This window comes from Biomphalaria glabrata, unplaced genomic scaffold (assembly GCF_947242115.1).
Source record: "Biomphalaria glabrata unplaced genomic scaffold, xgBioGlab47.1 scaffold_22, whole genome shotgun sequence".
Classification (NCBI taxonomy): Eukaryota; Metazoa; Mollusca; class Gastropoda; family Planorbidae; genus Biomphalaria; species Biomphalaria glabrata.
Window position 1 is genome coordinate 118,046 of NW_026602927.1, and position 23,794 is coordinate 141,839.

General features: G+C 35.2%; 1 protein-coding gene across 7 annotated transcripts in view; it reads left to right on the forward strand.

Annotated features, from left to right (window-relative positions):
- LOC106065768 (uncharacterized) overlaps positions 1-23,794 on the forward strand; it is a 65,828-nt gene that overhangs the window by 11,670 nt on the left and 30,364 nt on the right. For 5 of the 7 annotated variants that reach the window (XR_008776030.1, XM_056017926.1, XM_056017929.1 and 2 more), the window contains exons 2-7: positions 52-346; positions 592-654; positions 2,808-2,870; positions 10,568-10,630; positions 11,024-11,065; positions 21,088-21,131. Coding sequence is in view for 6 of the 7 variants with exons in the window: in XM_056017926.1 (XP_055873901.1) it covers positions 67-346; positions 592-654; positions 2,808-2,870; positions 10,568-10,630; positions 11,024-11,065; positions 21,088-21,131 (555 nt within the window). In the remaining variant the exon portion in view is untranslated. The remainder of the gene's footprint in view (positions 1-51; positions 347-591; positions 655-2,807; positions 2,871-10,567; positions 10,631-11,023; positions 11,066-21,087; positions 21,132-23,794) is intronic. The other 2 variants (XM_056017928.1, XM_056017932.1) reach the window with 1 other exon arrangement.

Consider the following 23,794-nt stretch of genomic DNA (forward strand, 5'->3'; position numbering starts at 1 on the left):
CTGGTGTGATTGTAGTAATATTTATATTTTGATTTTTTTTCAATATAATAGCTAACTGACGTCATCATGTCACGAGGGAGATTAAAACCTAATGATTATAAATGCATTCAAGACAATTTTATTTTTTTGAAGAAAGAGTTGGAAGCTAGACACCTTATTGATTTTTTATTTCAACATGGAGTAATTTCATTAGAAGAGAAAGAACACATTGGGATAAAAGAAAACAAAGATGCCAGAAATGATTTATTATTAACATTGATACTCAATGCTGGACCAGGTGATGCATTCAACTATTTTCTGCTGTCGTTAGAAGATCGATACAGACATGTCTTGACAAAATTAAAAGGTTAATATGTTATATATCTTTTCCTATTATTACTATTAGTATTGTTGTTATTAATATTATTATAATTAAAAGTTAGTCAGCTTTTTTTTTGTAATAAAAATTGCCAATTGCCAATAACGAATTCAAATAACAAAAAATAAAAATAATAGAATATACACAGTATCTCGAAATGCTTTTTTAAAACTTATAATGTCTGTTATGGAGTTATTTATGTTAAGCTCATAATTAAACGTATCTAAATATAGGTCATTCATATTCTGTACAACAACAGTTTCATCAGGAGAAGAACGTGCTGCTAGAAAAATTAGGTAACTACTGTATAATCTTATTTATTTAGATATTATAGCCATACAAATATACTATATATGCTTATGCTTATTACACGATAATGTTGTTTTTTATTCAAGATCGGGCTTGATAGAAATATAATGAATTCTCAGAAGCTAAGTTTTTTTTAATTATGTCCAGTTAGTTCGTGTGTCTCGATTACCTAAGTTATACTACTTTAATTATTAAGTACCGTCAATTTAGAGATTGTCTTACATTTATATCAATTGAATTCAGAAGTGGGATTTGGGAAGCTTAACGGAAGGAATATAACGTGTACGAAAATACTAACTTTCAATAAAAGAACTGAAACAGGAGCTTCATCTGGTCCATGGAGAAGTAAAGAACATGCCTTCACCAGGGCCTAATTGTCTTATTTGTCTAAGGTGGGTTTAGAATTTGGCAAGCCACTGGAGCTGGTGCTAGAAGTGAAATAAAGAACACTATGCAAGATCTGATTTGCAAAGGAATGAACACCGCGCAGGACGTAATAATGAAAAAAAAAACAACAACTAGTTGCTTCTAGGATTCAATGAATGCTTTGATAGATAAACTGATGGATACATTGCATGGCCAGATTGAGCCTTTATAAAAGAAAAAGAGAAAGAGAGAGAAATACAGCATCATTTAACCACAAATTGCTACTAAATCAAGATTGAGGCAGTACAAATTGTTACAATAAAGACACTGGAGTTTGTCTGTGACTGTGTGGTTGAGAGGACGTACAATTGTCGCTTTAAAAACAAGATACGAGACAATACTTGCTACAACGATCTCAAGGTGACCTGAAAAAAAAGACATGAAGAAACAAGAGAAGGAATCTGTAACTGTAACTTAAGCTTTTGTTATTGATGTATGTACTAGAAGTACGTCAATTAACAAGACAGATTAAGACGAGCTGGGTTTGCGTTCAAGCCAGGTGCTGAGGACGTCAAAAGTTTCTATATATAAGCCAATGCCTACAATAACTGCATCCAGACGCTCTAATTGAGTAGAAAGTAACTTCACCGATAACAGTGCAGATTCATGATAAATATGCTTTTTGTTGCCAATCAATACCACCGATTGACCTCACCTGAACTGTCATACATCTACTTCACTGTTATGAAACTGTTTCTTATTGTAACTAGAAACACTAAGAATAGGTCAATGTTATATATATATATTTATCAATTAATAACAGTATATGAGAATACTTGTGATACAGGTGATTGATATAGTTCTTTGATATGTCAGTATGGAGAATTTTGATATTTTTAATTTATTTAAAAATGCTATATATCTTTTATTAAAAGATGTTTTCTTCACAAGCAATTTTAAATATTCTATGAAGTTATGTTATGAAAATAATAACGATTATTATAAGACCTATTAGTATGTGTACATCACGGTTGCAAGATTGTCAAGAAATAGTAAAACGATAGGAATAGTTGAACGGTAATACCAAACTTGAGTTTTTCAAACAAGTCTCAGTATAAAGTTAGTGAGCTACACATAACTACCCAATCCACATCTCCATTAGAGCTTAAACAACATTTTCCATGGTTTTAAACGTAATGGTTAATAAATTGTATAGAAATTTTTAAAATCATTGCATACAAAGCAGTCTATACTTTTGGATGAAAAATCTTGAATGCTACAAATTCCAATTTTAAAAAAATCGTACTTGTGACGCATCTAACAATTAATAGTGTTAATTTAAAAATAGAATATTCCAATTGATATTTTTGGTTAACATCAGAGTGGGTTTTAGGTTGCGCCTTGCTTTAAAGTGTTTGTTAACTCCAAGATAAATACAAGAGCATCTTATTTTCCTTCTCTTAATATATTCATTATGTTCTTTAATTGGTTTATCAAAATTTTATCTCATCATTTTTATTAAATTGATGATGTCATTAAGAGATTTTTCTAATGAATCACTGCACATTATTGGAAAATATTTCGATGTAAATTCATGTACACTGTCAGAAAGAAAGACTTTGGTACCCAATGCCCCTCCCCCCTTTAAAATAATGCCAATTTATTAATAACCAAGTCAAATAATAAATTAAATAAATAGTAGAATATAAACAACGTATTTTGTCTGATATGCAGTTATTTATGATTTTCTCATAATTAAACTATCTCAATATAGGTCACTCACATTCTTTACTACAACAGTTTCAGCAGGAAAAGAACGTGCTTTTAAATAAATTAGGTAATTATTGTATAATTTGATTTATTTTTGATATTATAGCTATAAAATAATAATTTTGCTTATGCTCATTACACGACAGTATGTTGTTTTTTTAAATTTAGGATTCAGTTTGACAGAAATATAATGAATTCTCAGTAACTAAGTTTTTAAATTTTGTTCAGTTATCGGTGTGTCTCGATTACACTATTGTGTTAGTTTATTATTTAACTACTTTAATTATTTAGTACCGTCAATTTAGAGATTGTCTTACATTTATAACAATTGAATTCAGAATTGGGATTTGGGAAGCTTAACGGAAGGAATATAATGTGTACGAAAATATTAACTTTCAATAAAAGAACTGAAACAAGGAATTTCAAGCCAAAGAGCTAATGTTCAGCTGGTCCATAGATAGGTTAACAGTATTGCTTCACCCATGGCCTAATTGATGAAGAGGAATATTCAAAGACTTTTTTGTTTAAGGTGGGTTCAAAATTTTTGCAAGCCACTGAAAACCATGCAGGAGCTTGTGCTAGAAGTGAGCTAATGAAGACCAAGCAAGATCTGATTAGCAAAGGAATAAACACTTTGAATGAAGTAATAAAAATATAAGTTCCTTGTAGGATTCAATGAATGATTTGATATATAAACTAATGGATTGAATCTTTATAAGAGAAAAAAGAGATCATTTAACCACAAATCGCTACAAAATCAAGTTATAATAACGGTAATGGAGTTTGTCTCTGTGACTGTGTTGTTTTAGAAACAAGAAAAGAGACAATATTTGCTGCAACGATCTCAAGGTAACGACCAGGCATTTAAAGAAACAAGAAAAGGAATCTATACTGTAACTTAGGCTTTTTATTTGATGTGTGTGCTAAAAGTATGTCAGTTAAAGTGACAGATAAAGACAAGCTGGGACAAGCTAATACTGTACAATTGGCAACACGTAACACGTAACACTATTGTGTTGCTGTGGCTAACTTATAATGTACTGAATAGTAGATCTGGATGTCGTTTTTGGCTCAACTCTGATTCCTCAGTTCTTTATACAGGGTCTTTAATGTCCTTATAGACACGAACGGATCATCGCTCTATCCTTGTGTGTGGTCTACAGACCGTTTCTAACGTGATATATCAGAGAAAACGTTCACGTTAGATGTTTCTTCAAACTTCGCCAGTTATCGAGGTTAACCGTTACCACCCGTCACAGTTGACCGCTCGTCTAGCGCTGGCTTAAGGTGATTGGTGTCAGCTACACATTACTACCCAATCCGAATCACCACCAGAACTGGATTTAAACTTGCGCCTTGCTTTAGAATGTTTGTAAACTCTAGGAGAACTACAAGGGCATCTTTCTTTCTTTATCTTGATTTCTTCATTATGTTCTTTAATTGGTTTATCGAAATTTTAACTCAAGATTTTCAATAAATTGATGATGTCATAGAAATATTTTTCTAATGAATCACTGTCCATTATTGAAAATATTTCGATGTAAATTGATGTACACTGTCAGAGGTACCCAATATCTTCCCCTCCCCTCAATCCCAGAAATTTTTTTTTTAAATTGCATTTGTTGTTTTCGACTTCCCTGTTTTCTAACTATGGAATTTATATAATAGTTTTCTATAGCGAAAAATTGTTAGGCACACATTTGGAATAAATATTTTCAAATCCCTATGATTAAAATTATTTCTAATTGTATAAATTATTGTCTATCTTTCGCTTTTTTTTCTGTTATATACAGCGTGATTTTAAACATTTTCTTTAACATTGCTGAGGTCAGAAAACCGTTTTTCCTTCCCTTCATTGTTCCAGCTAGTCTGCATGAAGTTTTTTTCTTTTTCTTAATTGCTATGTGAAATAGGTATGTGTGACGGACCTCTTGTATGACGTGTGTGATTGGATTGTTTGGTTTGGCTTGCCTTGTTTGGTGTCTAGGGGATGATTATTTTTGAATTGCCACACACTGGTCTATCAGAGATAATTTGGAACCAGACACGCAATGAGACAATCAATGGAGAAAGATACAAATAGTCACTTTCGTCCTCTTGTTGTCCTGCTTATGTAACAGCTGGCTGTGATCCTGGCTGAAGGTCTTGCAGCTGGACGTGGTCACCGGTGATACAGTTCTTGTGGAGTTTCAATCCAAAGTTCCGAAATCTGTAGTGGGGACAGTAGGGCGGGTGGCCGACTACCCTGGGCACGAGGGTACTGCGGGCATAGCTGATTTGCCGTGGGCAGCGTCGTTAGCAGGATAAGTCCAGTGAGTTGCAGAAGGTATGACGTCTCGCACAGACACGTGATCTCTAGGGCTGTCGAATAGGCAGGCGAGTAGATCCGATAGCGCCAAGTAGTAGATAGCAGTGCTGGCTAGCACCAAATAAAGTAGTTGATTTGATGTGGAATAAGTAGGCAGGAGATGATACTCAATAACAAAAAGGCAGACACCCGAGGGAGGCACCAGGTATTCCCCTAAGAGCAAGAATGAATTGTCAGTAAAGACTCGACTGGTCAGCGAGAATGAGAACTGAAAGAGTGTATCTGTACCGCCTTATTGTACCTTATAAAGGTCCGTAGCGATGAGTGGAAACAGGAAATGCGATAGGCTAAAGATTATCTCTCACGTGGGTAACGCCCACCGAAAGTTGCACCTTGGAAGGGTCAAGAGACATGGTGACACGAATAATCTCTATGATCGAAAGAGAGACGTGGGTGGGGTGGAAGAAGGAGCGAAGTATATTCCAGCCTAGATTGTGTCCTCGGTGAAAGTCCGACAAAGACTAAGACATTGCCTAAGTGACTATTTATCTTTACCCTGGTCAAGGGTAGATAAGCGAGAAGTAGTGGCTTTGTTGTCGACAAGGTGTTGGACTCATTCTAGCGAGAAGAAGAAAAGGTGGGGTTCGGGGATGAAATAGGGACTAAAAATGAGAAATAATTAAAATAAAATAAATAAACAATAAATAATAACAATTAATGCTGTGATAAAATTGAGTAACTCTGACAGCAAGCTTTTGACTTGTCACAGTATGGTTATTTGATATACTATAAAAAGGACTGTCTTCTTAAACATATCTGTTTGTAAAAAAATATGATTTTTACCCAGTAATGTATTTGTTATGGACGTTTGTATATTTATATATCTTAATTTTGATTTGTCCATAATCTATGGCAATAAACATCAGGGATATCAATATTTTCCTCATTTAAATGTATGTATATATATATATATCAGGGGGGTTTGGGATGATTTTTTCTATCCCCAATACGGAAATATGTGTGTGTGTGTGTTTAAGTTTGAGTGTGTGTGTGTACATAATTAATCTTTATAACATTCTAACCCTTTATTCTTTCGGAAGACTTTTATTGTACCCTACATAGGTTTTACCTGGAGTTATTGAAAAAATTGTGGACAGCAAGGGGGTCTGGGGGAGCGCTGTGAGCTCCCCTAGCGCGCGACGGAGCCCCGCCACCAAACACTATTTTCTGTATTAGAAGCAAACAAAATGCATATTCTGTGGTATCTACAGTGCATTATCCTGCTATTAAATGTTTTATTTTAAAAACCTTATGTGTTATGCTGACTGCCTTAGATCCTACCGCGTCGTTTGGCATATTGGGTGGTAAGCTTCCACAAAAATCTGTCACTGACAATGTCTGAAGCCTCTTCCCACCTGTTCTAAGGACCTACGTGAAAGTCTGGCTCAAATTTGCACCAGGATGTCCCTGTTTTTGCTTTTCTCGTAATAAACACGATGTCATCGCAACTCTTATTATGCGTAATTCATTTTGTTGCAGAACATGTTCCGCAAACCTCATGCGACACTCTGTCACAACCTTACTAAGGGATCGACTCCCAGTTCGGCATAGGATTTCATCAATTGAGACCCGATCTCTACAACTGACTTCTAAAATTTGTCTTAGCCATCTTTGTTGAAGACTATTCACTGCACTTTCTGGAGCACTTGTGAGCACTCTCCTTTATGGCAGTGAAAGCTGGTCAACATACATGTACCAAGAGCACAGATTGAATATTTTCCACTTGCGCTGCCTGAGACGCATAATGGGCATCTCTTGGAGGGACCATGTCTCCAATCAGGAAGTTTTAAGATTGGCTATATGAACAGCATGTATGCTCTCCTGACACAAAGAACATGTCACCCGCATGCCAGATGGTAGAATCCCGAAAGATATCTTATATGCTGAGCTTGTGGAAGGAGTCAGACCCAAGGGCCGCCCAAGACTAACATATAGAGATGTCTGCAAGCGAGACATGAGAGCCTCAGGCATCAGCGAAAGTATGTGGGAAAACATAGCCAAAGACCGGAGTGCATGGAGACAGACTGTGCGTGCTGGGACAACCCTTGCTGAGAACAAAAGAATTGAAGCGGCTTTAATCAAGAGGGATAAAAAGAAAGCTGCCCTGTCTGCTAGCCCTAAATCAGAGGCATACACATGTACGAATTGTGGCAAAGTCTGCCGTTCTAGAATTGGCTTGATTAGCCACACCAGATTCTGCCCCGTCTCAAGATTAAGCCAAAACCAGTGACTCATTTGGGCGCTTCCATTGCCTTTCGAGACAAAAGAAGCCATATAATTCACTGCACTTTATTAATTGAGCCCAGTAAAATTTGATATTCGGCCGGGGCCGGAGCCGGAGCCGGATACCTAAGTGTCTTGTTAATACCTTGTGTTGCTCAACATTTTACGAAACTATTAAATAACATACATATATTGGTTGGTTTTATTTTTTTTTTCCTTTTATATACCTTATTGTTTTAAACTCTGTTACTGATTGATTTATTTAAGCTTAACATTATTTCTGAAAATTTGTATAGCATGAGTGTGACTGTGTGTATGTACGATGCCACCAACTGTAAGGGATGTGTGTAGGAAGGTCAATGTAAATAATGTTAGTATATATTTAACTAGTTACTAATGTAAATCTCTCAAAGGTAAAGTGCAATCTGCCTTGTATAGTGGTCGGATGTATGTGTTCACGAATTTCAGACCAACAAACTGGTCAGATATACCATAAGAAAGCCTTCAGGACAGAAGACTCAAAAGTAAAGTAGCAATTATACATAAAACACTGAACCATAATCTTCAAATACAAAATTTAATAAAATACTATGAAAGACACAAAGATAAAGGCACATTCCTCGTCCCATATGCTAGGAAAAATTAGTACAAATATTCCTTCTTCCCTAGTGCTGTTAGTTGAGTATCAATATTAATCCGTCTTCCTTATTTTGTTCTTTAATTCTCTATTAATATTAACGACATAATTGAAACATCTTTCCGGTCTTTCTAAAAATATTATTTTTTCTCTTATGAACTATTGTCTATCAATTAAATCTACCGAATACGTTTATCCTCGTTATCAACATAGATGACGCGCTTTCTAGCCCAACCCAGCGATTTCATCATAAACCTTCTAGAATGCACAACAAAACAATCCGCTCATAATCATAATTTTAATTTTGTTTTATTTAATTATATAACTTTTTGATATATATATATATATATAGTTCATCTGACTAAAGCTTTTGACATAGTCAGCAGACAGCAAAAATGTCCTGTCTAGACTCCTAATTAAAATAGGTTGTTCTCCCAAACTACTGAAGTTATTTGAGTGCTTTCATGAGGAAACAAAATGTACCGTCAAATTCAATGGAGTCCAATCAACACCTTTTGAGGTTAGCAGTTATGTCAAGCAGGGATGTATGCTCGCACCTACTCTGTTTGGCATAATTTCTTAAGCCTACTGCATTATGCGTACAACGACATCAACAAAGTTTTATTTCTCCGACAAGATCATCTGGAAAACTTTTTAATGTATCAAGGCTGCGGTCAAAAACCAAGGGTAGGAAAATATTTATCGAGGAACTTCTGTACGCTGATGATGCAACTATGTTGGCTGATTCTAATATTCAGATTCAGTCCTTGGTTGACAAACTATATGGTGCTTGTCAGAAGTTCGTCTTAAATATTAGACTTAGATAATAGTTTAGAACACAAATACTGCAACTCACGTAACCATTAGTGACCAAACACTAGAAATCGACCATTTTTTCTATCTTGGCTCCAACGATGTTCTACTGTATAAAGACATTAACGACAGGATATCCAAAGCAATTGGCTCCTTGTCATCGTTGCAGAAAAGAGTGTGGGACCTCTTTCAGACTAACAATACTAAAGCCTTAGTCTACTGGACCTGTGTAAAGAGCACTTTCCTATACCGATTTGAAATATGGTAAACCTACATATAACAGGAAAAAAATCGGATTGTTTTTCACCTCCGCTGCCTATGGCAGATCTTTAAAATAAGGTGGCAAGATAAAATATCCAATGAGGAAGTGCTAAGAAGAGCAGGGTGCTATGATATCCACTGTGTCATCAAAACTAGACGCCTTGGCTGGCTTGGCCACGCAAATAGAATTCTAGTAGGTCGACTTAGACATGACATTCTGTATGGCAAACTAACAGACGGCAGGAGTGCCGCTAATCTTCCAATTTTATGGTATATGGTATGCAAACGCGACATAAAGCTTTTCAAATTCGACACTAGCAGCTGGGAAAAAGTAGCACTATATAGATCAACATGGAAAGCGAGCATAAAAGAAGTGTCCCAGATTACAGATTCCATACACAGCAGTAGTAGAAAAAAGGGTGAAAATGCAACGGCGCCTGATGATTACATGTGGCCAACTTTTGACCGCAGCTGTGTATCAAGGAATGGCCTATTTAATTACACAAGACGAGTGACACAGGCTGCTTTATTGACCTGAAGAGTACTCCGTTATTTCTCAAATGAGTTTATCAGTTTTTCGTGCAGGTTAATGAAATCTAGACCTAATATTACACCAACAACTAGTTCATACAATAGTGAGAGCCTCACACATTATTATTGTTATCTTTATACTTTTGTAAAATTAAATATGTATTAAATTATATATTCATATTTATAGCTTTTATATAGCGCTACTTTCATGCTTATAGCATGCTCAGAGCGCTTTGGTACAATCTCATTTGTGGACCTGTGGTGGGGGGTATCTAGGAGTTGGTTTATCCATGCTGCCTTAAGGCACTCAGTAAACACAACTCTGCCTGAGTCGAACCTCGAACCCCCTTCTAGGTAGCTAAGGCAAGCCAAGTTCAAGCGCACTTGGCCTCTCGACCACGCAAAGTATGGAAAAGAAGTCTAGAGGCCATAGAGATTTTGTTTCTAACCATTTCTCATTTCCATTTTAACCTTTTAGGTCCACCCCTCTTTGCGAATTTTGCTCTTGAATGTGAACCATTGCGATTAGTTCTTGAAACTATCCGATTTCCTACTTGAAATTCATTCAAACTTAAATAAGAGACATGTCAAAGTTATTGATCCCTCCGCGCCCCATGGCGAGTCCTGTTAATTGTGACAATTAATAAAAGGCTCAAGAAGTTTTGCTTTTGAAATATAGTTTAAAATTTAGGAAAATGAAATGCACAAAGTTTGCAAGCTTGTTAACAGTTAAGGTTCATCTCAGAGAAATGAGTTGAAAGTCATTGCTTTAGATTTGGTTGATGTACAAAAATTGAAACATAAAAATATAAGAATTATTTAATTTTATTTAACTTTTTGATATATTTCTGTAACTACCATTTATAGTTTATTTAAAATTTCTCTTATACAAACAGTCATTTATAAATTTATTCATTATACAATTATACAGACAACTTAACATCACAATTGCAAATTAGTCAGGGAGAAGTAGAAAAGCTGGAACATGAAAAAGGTATTGTAACATTTATTTGATTATACTGTTTAATATGATATATTTTTAAAAAGGTAATTAAGGTTACAATACCGTTTAACAAATTTTTTAAATGTCTATAAAAAATACACGTAATTGCTGTATATCTGTTTATGCAGAGGAAACATTATTTATTATTTCTTCAAAACAAATTTTAAATTAATTTGTAACTTTTGGAAGTTTAAAGAAAATATATTATGTTATTGAATTGCTGAAGGGGGAAAGTGTATATGATTGGGTTGGCTATCTTATGAATAGTATATTGTTTTTAAAAAATGCGTACACACTTTACATACAGACACATATTTAGATAGATGCATTTTCTATGTTGAGATTTATTTGTGTGTCTCATTTTTCTACAAAAACTCTTTTTAGCACAAATCGAGATGCAAAACACAAAATTTCAAGATGAATTAGGTAACTAAGAATTGTTTCATGTAAAATGTGTTACGTAGTATTGCTAGCATTATAATAATGCTGCATAATTTTTGTTTGTTTGAAATAAACACAATGTGACAAGTCAAAAACTCGCTGTCAGTCACTCAAATTTATCACAGCATTAATTATTATTTTTCATTATTTATTTATTTTATTTTAATTATTTGTCCATCCTACCCCTAAATCATTCACCCGCCACACCTTTTCCGCTCCAGGCTAGACTTAGTTGACCACCTTGGAGATAACTAAGGCGCGTCCTTTCATTTATCTGCCCTTGATCGGGGAAAGGTAAACACACAATCTCTTTTGTCTTACCCGCCGGATGTCTGAAGGACGGTCGCGGTTTACACCACCTTGGTTTGAATGCAAGCTAATCCCCCCCCCTTCTCTCACGTCTCTCTTTGATCTAAGAGATTACCCTGGGCAACACACCGCGTGATATTCCAAGATGCGACTCCCACCTCGAGTCAAATCCACCCACGTGTAAGATAAATCTTAGCCTAGGACATTTCCTGTGTCCGCCCACATTTTCCAGGCCTTTGTATATAAGGTAAATTAAATCGAGTCAGACTCTCTTTCATTCTCATTCGAGCTGAGCTATCGAGTCTGGACTGTATCATTTATTCTTTCTCCTAGAGGAATACCTAGTGGTAAGCCGAACTTAATCACAATTCCATCTTAATTACTCTGTGTATATTTCCATTGGATTTTATCATGTGTAGTTTATTATTTCATTTATATTTAATTAGTGCATTGTGTATTTCTCATTGTCGTAAGTAGAAAACATGAACATGGCTAATGTTAATTTTATGTATTGCATTAATCTATTAATGCTACGTTGCTCAATTGATCATTAATGCAACCATGTATATATTTGTACACCTTATTTTATTTCCTTTATCTCGGTTGATCGCCTTGATGATTTTACTATCGCACTAATACTGCGCTTAGAAAGGAGATATGAGTTATCTCCCCTGTATTGAATTATCTCCCCTTTACTCATTTTACTCTAATGAGAGTTGCGCCGCTTGAACGAACATACCATTCAAGCGCGCTCCATTGTTCATATGTAATCATACCGTCAGGGTCGCTGACCACCGCCCAATGCAACCCCAACCCCTTTTCTTTCTCTATCCACCTGTGTTGCTTATTTGAGATTATTATTTCCCCTTTTATGTGCATTTTATATTATTACTTTCCCTTTTATGTACATTCCTATATTGCTACTATCTGCTATCTATTTTCCAAATCCCATTTGTCATTATCTCCTCATTGTGCTCTAAAGCAATTTTACCAATCTGACGAATGCACCTCAGGCGAGGGCATCGATAAGATGCATGAGAGACATGTCCTAACTTAACTTTATTTATCCGCAGCCTCCCTCAGGTGTCTGCCTGTTTATTGGATCAACTATTTGTTTGATATCAAGAATCACCTACTATCTTTGTGCTTAGTGCTATTCAGCACTGCACTAGCTCACTGACCTGCCTATTTACTTGCTATCGAGAATCACCTATTTATTTGATCAACGATCTATTTACCTGCCTATTTGTTTGATATCAAGAATCACCTACTATCTTTGTGCTTAGTGCTATTCAGCACTGCACTAGCTCACTGACCTGCCTATTTACTTGCTATCGAGAATCACCTATTTATTTGATCAACGATCTATTTACCTGCCTATTTGTTTGATATCAAGAATCACCTACTATCTTTGTGCTTAGTGCTATAAAGCACTGCACTAGCTCACTGACCTGCCTATTTACTTGCTATCGAGAATCACCTATTTATTTGATCAACGATCTATTTACCTGCCTATTTGTTTGATATCAAGAATCACCTACTATCTTTGTGCTTAGTGCTATAAAGCACTGCACTAGCTCACTGACCTGCCTATTTATTTAGTGCTATTCAGCACTGCACTTGCCTACTGAGATCTACTCAACTCTACCACTTGGCGCAATCGGCATTGCCCACCTATTCGACAACCCACCTGTCAAGCTATTAGGTGCGACGTCCCTATAGATTCAGATCTGTGTGAGACGTCATAGCTACGCCAACCCTCTGCAACTCACTGGACATATCCTGTCAACTACGCTGCCCACGGCAGATCCGCTCTGCCCGCAGTAACCTTGTGTCCACGGTAGCCGGCCACCCGCCCTACTGTGCCCACTACAGATATTAGATTTTGGGGATTGAGACTCCACAAGAACTATATCACCGGCGTCCCTCTATCCGCTGGTGCGCCACATCCAGCTGCAGAACCTCAAGCCAGGACACAGCCAGCTGCGACATCAACAGGAATACCAGCTAAGTCAGAGGACAAAGTGACATACTCTCTTATTAGGTGCAAGAGTGATGATTAAACATATTATTCACTAGAGATAGATGCAAACCCTCCCCCTTTTTATTATATGTATATTTATGTAAATAAATATTCTTCATTTTTAACTTTTGTATCTATCTTTCATTGCTTGTCTAGTTGCGTGTCTGCTCCCGATACATATGCTGATAGGTTGGGGTGTGGTAGCTTTAAAAACAATCATCCCCTAGACATTAAATCGCCAAACATACGTCACACTTCCCCACCTGCCACACACAAATTAAATAATTTTTTATCCTACAAGTAAGTTTATTACTAGAATGTGACTACATTATGATTAGTTTGGCTGCACCGAATACTAGTTACGTCTTCTGCCGAATATTCGGCCTTTTTTTTTTACACTTTTCGGCCATTTTCGTCTCCGGCCAAATACCATTGCAGGTTAGTTGGCCGAATAGTAAAAAGTACACATTGTACCTATTTAATATGCATAAAAAGGACAAATGTCTTTTATAAAATGTATTAACTTTAAATTAAAACAAAATAATATGTTAAAAAAGGCCCTATAGGATGCACTAAACTTTTTATATTATAAAGTCATGGCGTCTTGATACAAATAGAAATGAATTTTTACATTATAAATGCTCTTTTATTACAGAGCAGCACAGGCTGTCACATTTTTTTATCATTTCGGCTTAACCTTTGTGTGGGTCAGTTAACATGTAAAGATGTGATATTCCTTGATTAGATAAACAACTTCAACCTCCTTTTATTTGTTTAGTTCATCACACATAGTTCATTGTTAGACTGTTGACCACAACTCAAAAACAAATGAACAGTTTACCACAAGTCAAGTCAAATGAACGTAGGTTTAATGTTTGCATTTTCTAGATGTCGCATCTTACGAGAGAACTGAGTTTGTTTACTTGCTATTAAATCTTAATTAGGGTGTAGTTCAAGACAAATCTCTACACAGGTAAAAGAACATGAGTTTGCTTTTTGGAAGAAAAATAAATCTCAAATAGGTGGCTGGACTACAGTCCACACCTCTAAATAAGTGCCGAGTTTGCTTATTTGGATTTAAGATAGCAATGGATGCGGGAAAAATGGTAACCTGTTGTTGTTTATAAAAGGGTTATGACAATATTTTTTATCTCATAAATGGTAAATCAAAGATAAATATAGTTAAATAAAGTTATATATCAAATTAAAGCAAAGATTTTCCTCAACATAACTATTTTATTCTTTTTGTAGTTAATTTAATTTGTATAGATGATTTTACAGGTTGAATAGAATGGAATAAAAAACAAAAGAGTAAAACAAAAAGATTTTTTGTCTAGGTTTGTTATACATAATAGTATTTGAAAAGGGTATATTTTGTACTCATGTTAAAGTAAATTCATTTCTATAAACATAAATGCATTTTTGTTCCTAATTTCTTGCTTATTTAATTTAATTTTAATTAAACTACTTTTTTTTCCATATCTAATATAAAAATATTTTTTTAACTTCTTTATTATTACAGTCAGTATAAATTATATATCAAACTACATAGATATTCATAAGAATTCCTTTTAACCCTTTCTTTATTCTCTTACATGTAAATCATTTGTAATTTCATGTCTTAGATCATAGTCAATTTGTTTTCGCAGATTTTTTTTTCTTTGCAATAACATTAATATATACTCTTTATTTTTTTTTATTTATCATTTTGACGAAATACTTTTTATTAATTAGAAAGAGGATTCATGTCTGAATAATTTGATATGCAATACTTAAACATGCAGTGAAGATTATAAAACAGATATTACCTTAGACGCGTGGAGTTGTAAATCATATTGAAAATTATTTTTATATAGGAATAATATTTACATTTTACACACACACATATATATATATATATATATATATATATATACATTTATTTACATTACATTGATGCTACTGCCACTACTCGAAAGCTATTGTTTTGCCAGATCCTCATGGTGTAGACGAAAACAATGTTTCACACAGAGCCAAGGTTGCGACGTGCAACCCGAGCAAAAGAATCTAGTGCGCTTCCGTTGTGATTGACTCTTGCAATAGACACAAGGGCGATCATTCTCTTCATAATGAACAAGATGAGGCCCAGGTACTATTTTGATGTCAGCTTTAACAGTCTTCACTTTCACCTGTCTGGGAACATAACCCAGTGCAGTGGCAGCATCAACTAAACCAGTAATTAAAGTTTCTTTATATTTTTTTAAAGAAAGCTTTTTTTTTGAAGGCTGGTCACATGTAACCTGTGAGGCATTATAAATGATAAGGGCATTAACCTGTGCAATTTCTAATATCCAGAAAAAAACTTTCTTCCACCATTTCATGCTTTTTCTAGAATGCACAGAATAATAAGAGAGTATTTGGTCTGCCCTGTCGCAACCATTCATCATCCTATTGTAGTCGTGAACCATTTCTGGCTTCTCGACAACACTGCGCTTCTGTTGCACATTAATGATGCGATTGGTTGATTTTGTGGACACCATAATGCAAGGCTTTTTAGCTTTCTTATCCTGCCATGCCACACAAAGAGCATCTAGACTGCCTACAGACTTGTAAAATTCAGTTTCTCTGTGACGTAGATTTTGCTTCTTGAGCTCGGGCAGGAAATATTCCCTAGCCACGTAGACTGTCCCAGTATAATAAAATCTTTTCTGAGTTAGATATTCCAAGAGATCTGTTGATGTATAATATCTATCAGCAAAAATATGATGCCCACTTTGAAGTGGTTGTAGAAGGGAATCAAATATTTTGACTGCATGGCTGGTAATACTGTTTGATGAGTCTGAGTAAGTGGTGTCACTTCCATAATAAGTGATAAGATTTATTACATAACCTGTACTACTATCACACATACACATTTTTTATGTGGTGCTTTTCAGGCTTACTAGGGTTGTACTGTAATGGCCCAAACCTGCCTTTAAATCCTATCACAATCTCATCAATAGCAACCTCCTCAAAAGGATAAAATGCCTTTTGAAAATTTGAACACATCATCTTTTACGAAGGGTTCAACTTTATCTTTACCGACCGAGACCACTTCACCTACATGCATCTTGTTAAAGAACAAGAGCTCAAATCTAGCTCTTGTAAACATGGTATTAAACCATGGCTGATAATATATGTCTTTATTAGATCAAAAGCCCTTGACAGACTTTTTGTTTTGTAGACCTATAGATATAAAAAATTCGAAAAACGTGTACATTTCTGCAACGGTTGTCTGTCCAATTATTAAAAGTGGACCTGACAGTATGAGGAATGTGTTTTTGAATAACAATTTTAGCATAAGCATTTATGCTATCAACTAAAAACGTCATTATACAACCATCTACTAGCCTTGTAAAAATATCAAGTGGTGTAGAATCTCTTGTCAAATCTAACTCAGAATTGAATCCTCTTTTAGAAGGCTGGGACATTTTAAATGTATTGGCAGGACTGACAGGACAATTGTTAGCAACCCTCTTCTATTGCCACCCATCATTATTACCACTAGTTCTAGGTCTAACATTTTGTTCTGGAATTGTAGCAATAATACCAGTCCCATCATTGTTAGTTTCACTACCACTATCACTGTCAGAATCTAAGTCAACCACAGTATCATCATATCTAGCTATTTTCTTCTTCACACTGTTATCATCTACACCATGATTTTCTGTCAAATATGTCAAATCATCTTCACTATCACTATCACTAGAACTAGAACTTTCTAAAGCTAAAAACAATTGAGTAGCTTGTGCTAATGTCAATCTTTTAGGCCTACCACTAACACCACTGCATATTTGCTAAGCAACACACAAATTAAAATATTATTAAAACAAAAAAATAATCTAGGTTATTGCATAAAGACGCTAAAAAAGGAAGGTTTCGTTTCTTTTTACTATGTTTGTATAGAAATTAGAAATGACTTTAAAAATTCTAACTACAAGAAACAAACCGAGAGATTTCATAGCCCAGTAAGCCAGTAACTAATCATTTTGTAGAGATATATGAATAGATCAGATTAAATAAATGTTACCGTAAAGACACAACCTGGGCTATCTCTAAATGCAGAGCTTAACACCCCTTACTCCTTATTTTTTTATTTATTTTATGATATTCAATTTATTGATTTAATATTTTTTTAAACCACAATGGATAACGCAACATACTAAGACAGCATACTGACACTGTAAATAAATATTACGATTGATTTACTTTTCCTATCGTATTAACTTGAATATTGTGTCCTGATTTGATAACAATATTCTTAACACTTTAAGAGTGTCAAATAACTCCTTGTTATTACAGTTCTTTTACTTACTATTCGTACTTACCCTATGTGAGTCAGCCTAGGACGCACTACACCTGTCACCCATAAGCCTTTTATCATGCCTATTTGTTACAGATGCATAAACCACTATAAAATAAGCAATAATATAGCAAAATGTTTCTTATATACGTTCTTGCACTATAAAATAAAACAGAGATGTGTGTGTGTGTGTGTGTGTATTTTTGTTTTGTATTAAAACCTTTAGAAAAAAAGCTACTTTCACTTATAAACGCATGGGTGAGCGTTAAATCACAGAAAAATAATCAATAAAATTTCGTTTACTAAAAATAGATTTTAAAAAAGCTATTTTCTTTTAAAAAACAACAACATCATAATCAAAATATTATAAAACTAAAACGCTGCACATTAATAGTGCTTTTTTTAAATTCTAATATGACATCATAGACATATATACTACTAGACTGGAGACCGGAAATAAGTTCTTATCCTAGATTGATTAATCGTCAGGGGCGTAGCTAGGGATATGGGGGCCCGGGGTGATTGAGCCCTTTGGGGGCCCCTTGCAATTTGACATTGGACATCATGACATGAGATTAATAATGTACTTAATGAATATATAAGCCTACATTCAAATCGGTACAGTATTTTAGTAAAAATAACAATAAATATTCATTAAGAATCTTTTAATGAATAATACCGTTGTTTATTTTCATAAATGACAAATCTCAATTCATATCGCTGCACCTCGTGCTTTCTGTGCAGCAAGGGCATCTATAATATCATCTACATCGATATTGTTTTAGTATTTGTTGAATCCACTGACATTAAAGCCATGCTAAGCATTTTTTATTTTGATTACATGAATTGCATAGCATTCACAACCTTTATTTGCTTTCTCGATGGATTGGGTGATCAGTTTCGTTCGTTTCGTCTACATGAAAGGGTTTTAATTTCTTCAGCAGCTTCAGTATGGGCAGTTTGAACGTTTTGTAGTTTTTTCTGAGAGATTTGAGATTTAACCAGAATTCCAGATAAGTAAAAAATTGACAATTTTCCACTCTATGAAGAAAATTATGTGCATTGCTTCTGGTGTTCATTCTTTTAGTATCTGATTCAGAAAGTTTCTCCGACAGCTTGATGATTTAGTCGAGATGCAATGAAACTGCCGACGTAGCTTCTTCTCTAGCGGACCACTCTCCTTTTTTAAACTCCAGGCTCCTGCTTCTTTTAGTTTGACCCATCTCTGAGAGGGAATTGGATAAAACGTTTTACAATTCATGTACAATTTTAAAAAAGGTTACGATTTCTGGATCTATCTCAGCAGAATGAAGAGCTGCCAGGTTCAGTGAGTGATTATCACAGTTCAGAAATGTTGTCGTTGGATTTATGTCTATGAAACGTTTCTGCAAGCCAGACATACGGCCACTTAATGTGGATACGTTATCATAGATTTGACATCTGCATAGATCAATGTTAAGTCCAATGTCTTTAAGAGTTTTTATCAAAATCTCTTCATAATGTTGTCTGTCAGGTTTACAAATTTCAAAGTAACCGACGAATGACTCTTTTATTTATAAATTATCAACACCCAAGTAACGAACTATTAGGATACTGTTCTTGATGAGAAAGATCTTCGTTGGAATTAAGCATCAGAGAAATGCAACAAACTTGCTTGACTTTCACAACAATTGATTCCCTAACTTTATTGCCCATCAAGTTTATCAACTCATTTTGAAATTTAGGGGACAAATAATGTGTCTTCCTATATTCGATTCTATGTAAGTGTTGTTTCGTAATTTCATCTAATTCTGAAATAAATTTTAAAGATGCAAGGAAGTTCTTAGGATTGGTTGAATTCATTTTTTCGCTGTGACCACGTAGCTTGAGCTTGTCTTTTTTTTGTACTTAATAGATAGCTGCTGCTACACGCTTCAGAATATCTCTCTAATTTTTTTTTTAATTTGTGCATGAAACATGTTCGACAGTTCATCTCTTTTGTGTTAAGCTTTTCCTTCTTCTAACTTCCTCTTCCAAAGAGCTTGTCTTGAGGTGGACTCTTTCTTCATGTTCTTTCAGTCTCTCAGGTTTCTTCCATTTGGTGAAACCAACTCCAGGTTTGCTCAATGCACTAGATGTCTTTTATGATGCCTCAACAAAAGTACACATAAAATTATAAATAGACATCCCAAGTTTAGAGATAGGAAGAGCCAAGATCAGTTGCAAATTTCTCCTTTTGGAAGCTTTCTAGTGGACCATGATGTCAAACTTCTAGATTTATTTGGGGTAAACTCTACTGGAAACAATAACCTTTCATCTTTGTTTTTGAAAAATAGGCTACCGTTTAAGACAATCTTTGCTCGCAGTTCCGTAGATAAAAATCCAGGCTGGATATATCCTAAGTCTTTGTACTTAGTTAAAGCTTCTTCCACGTCTGGAGAAAGAGATTTCGGAAGACCATCACATGACTCATTATCTGTATCATTTACTTCAGATGTTTTCTCTGACTGTAGTAAAAGGTATTTCCCTGGAGTCTATTCCTCACTACTTCTCTAAACAAGAGACATTGTCACTTTTTCAACTGCTGTATCTTTCTATGAATCATCTAAAACCTGAAACGTGATACTTTTCTTCGACACGTTCATGGTCTCCTTTGTTTTCAGTGCTCTTAATAGGTTTCTTTTTAAATGATAAGGATGATGAAATACAGTACCCTATATACCAAGTTACTTTCTGAGAGTAACACGGCACTAGTCAGAGCTATGGATGTTACTGCTTAAAATTGGGAGTAACCCCGCATGGAAAGAGTTAAAAATCTGTGTGGAAAACATATAACAGGGTCACTGACTTATCAACGTAAAAAGCAGGATTACATGACAGTTACGTAATATTTAATTTATTTGAAAACTAATTTCGGACACTCGTTTGGGGGACCTCTCAAGTGGGGGCCCGGGGGGATCTTCAAATTATCCCCCCTCATCCCCCCAACCTAGCTACGCCACTGTCGATCGTGAACATTTTTAGTAAGTTGGATCAACGAGTTGATCACAATACAAATCACAATTGAGTGTTGCATTCAGTCTATTGATAAAGAAGATTATGTATCTAAAAAAAAAAAAATAATAATTATGAGACGAGAGTACTCTTTTTTTTTTTGATAATTAATTACTAGATCTAGATCCAAAATAAAATTATATGTTACATAGGTTAATATTTAAAAAAAAAATCTTTTTTTTAACTACTTTACAAAACAACGCCTTGATCCAACTTTATAAGAAAAATCACATTTTTTTGTAGTGTTAAAAATGTCCAGTCTAGATATAGTATATAAAAGTATTTGTATGGCATATATTTTTTTCTATTTTTATTTCTAAGATCAAGTTTGTGACTCCTGCAAACAAAAAATAGAAAAAAAAAAGGTAAGAAAATATTAAATATTAGTCGACCGGTGGCGTACGCATACGCCGCTATATTGCAGGGCCGGCCTTAGTTCAAATCAACATATGCGACCGCAGTGGGCCCCGCACTTTCATAGAACCCGTGCTAATTTTAGATATATAAATTATTAAATTAAACAATTTTATACAGATTTCCAGCGCCCTCCTGTCAATTTACCAGGATCCCCTGGAAATTTCCCGAAATTGCAAAATATACGAAAATTTATAGACAAAATTGTCAATTTGGGGTGTCAATCAATATGGAAAACGCCAATCCTACGCGCAAAAAAATAAAAACGGCCGTAATTGTGTAATCTGGTAAAAGAAGCTTCATGAGCCTCAAACTAATCCTTGAGGTCAACAATTCTCAAAGATAGATTGAAACATTTGGTAATTATTGCTATTAAGCGTGATCTATGTAGGAAACATAATTATTCTGATATACTGTATGACTTTGCTACACGCAACGCTCGTAAAGTATTTCTGTACGTAGTAAAGAAAGAATAAAATGCATAGACGAATTTATTTTCTAATACAAGCTCTTAAATTTCACTTATTGTCCGCTTCCCTACCCAAACATGGTCCCGCGAGATCCATTTCGCATAGGGCCCCACAATGGTTAAATCCGGACCTGCTATATATATATATATATATATTTATATATTGTCACGAATGAATGTGTGTGTGTATGTATAATCTATTTTTACAATCTGCGCGAATGACCGGAAGTGTGTTTTGTTGTCAGAGGTTGATCAGACAGCGTGTGTGATATACAGTAAAGCTGATTAAAGTTTATGTGTTTGATCTAGTGGTTTAATTGTTTTATTTCGCGTTAACTAGAACTGAACCAGGGACACCTAGACGTATCGAGACCTAAGGTTGATTCTATCGAGTTATAATTATAAATATAATAGGAAGGCTGTGACATATTTGTGGGCTTGTTTATCTATTTACTTGACTTAGTCTTGGAAGACATTAGGCAGAACTGCGGTTCGCCATTGTGAAAAGGTCAAGGACCAAGAAGACCGTGAAGTCGTGAAGTGTGTGCGCTCACGTGCAAAGCGGGGAAAAAAACTAAGTCAATCAGCCGAGGCGAAACCAGGCCAAACATAGTGATAAAACTATTAGTGTTGTTTAAATTGTATGCTAGAGAGATAAACAAAATGGCAGAGAGATTAACACAGTTAATAGACGCTGGAAAAGAAATGGGATTGTCGGGGACAGCTCTACAGGAGTGGGTGAAAGAAAGAGAAGACAGAGAGCGTGAGGAACGTGTTAAAGAGAGAGAAGTAAGAGCTATAGAAAGAGAGGCGGTTGAAAGAGCTAAAGAGAGAGAAAGAGAGGCGGTGGAGAGAGCTTAAGAGGCAGAACCAAGAACTAAAGAGGCAGAAGCAAGAACTAAAGAGAAAGAAGCTGATGTAGAAATACACAAATTGAGAGTCAGAGAGTTGGAGCTTAGAGAGACAAAAGGAGAACTCAAAGAGCATATAAAACTTGTATGGAAGCCAAAGTTGCCACCTTTTAATGAGAACGTGGATCAAATGGATGCATATTTGGCGAGATTTGAAGTGCATGCTCAAGCTACAGAAAGACCTAAAACTCAGTGGGGAAGTCATCTATACACATTGTCACAGGGAAAGGCACTGCAAGCTTGTATCAACTTTTCTAAGAAATATTTAGAGGAATATGACAAGGTGAAAGAAGTATTAATGAAAAGATACAACTTAATAGATTATGGGTATAGAGAGAAGTTTCATAAAGCTAAACCAGAGAGAAACAAGCCATTCCATGAATTTGTTGAGGACATTACAAGATACTTAATGCGTTGGGTAGAATTGTCTAATACTGAAAAGACATTCGAAGGTCTCATTGATCTGTTCATCAGAGACAAGATCCTCACATCTTGCAATCCTCAGTTAGTGGCTTTTCTACATGAAAGGAAACCGAAAGATGTCAAGTTGTGTCAACGATATATTACTGCACATCTGGAGCAGACAATTCAGAGAGAGGAAGACTTGATAACTAGCAAGTTTGCATTTGCTGCAAAGACTAATGATAACAGAAGTCGCTTTAAACTAGACTGGAGACAGGACCGTCTGCAGAAAAGAAGTGTTGGTGAAAAAAGAAAATATTTTAAGTGTTTGAAAACGGGACATTTAGCAGCCCAATGTAGAAACAAAAGCCCATTAAGACGAAATGGGTTCAAGCATAATTCAGGAGTTTAAAACCAGCAACAAGGGAAGACCGACTGGACATCCATACAATGCGTCATTTTGCATAGACTATCAACATGGTGAACAGCTCCCTCATGAAGCTGATCAGATCCAGATGGCTGGAGCTGTAACTTGTGACGCTGAAAAATTAAAAATGTATCCTGGATTTGTTTGAAAAAAATCAGGCGCAGTAAGAATATGTGTTGACTAGAGGAAGCTTAACAAAGTTGCTGTGCTTGATTCGGAACCATTACCCAATCCTGAAGACTTGTTACCTCAAATGAGGAGAAATGGTTTAACCGTAAGACCATCTAAAGTGGAGATTGGTGCAAGAACATTTCATTTCTAGGATATGTAATTGGAGGACACTCACTGAAACCACAACCTGAACTGCGACAACGGATTATGAATCTTCGTCAGCCAACAACCAAG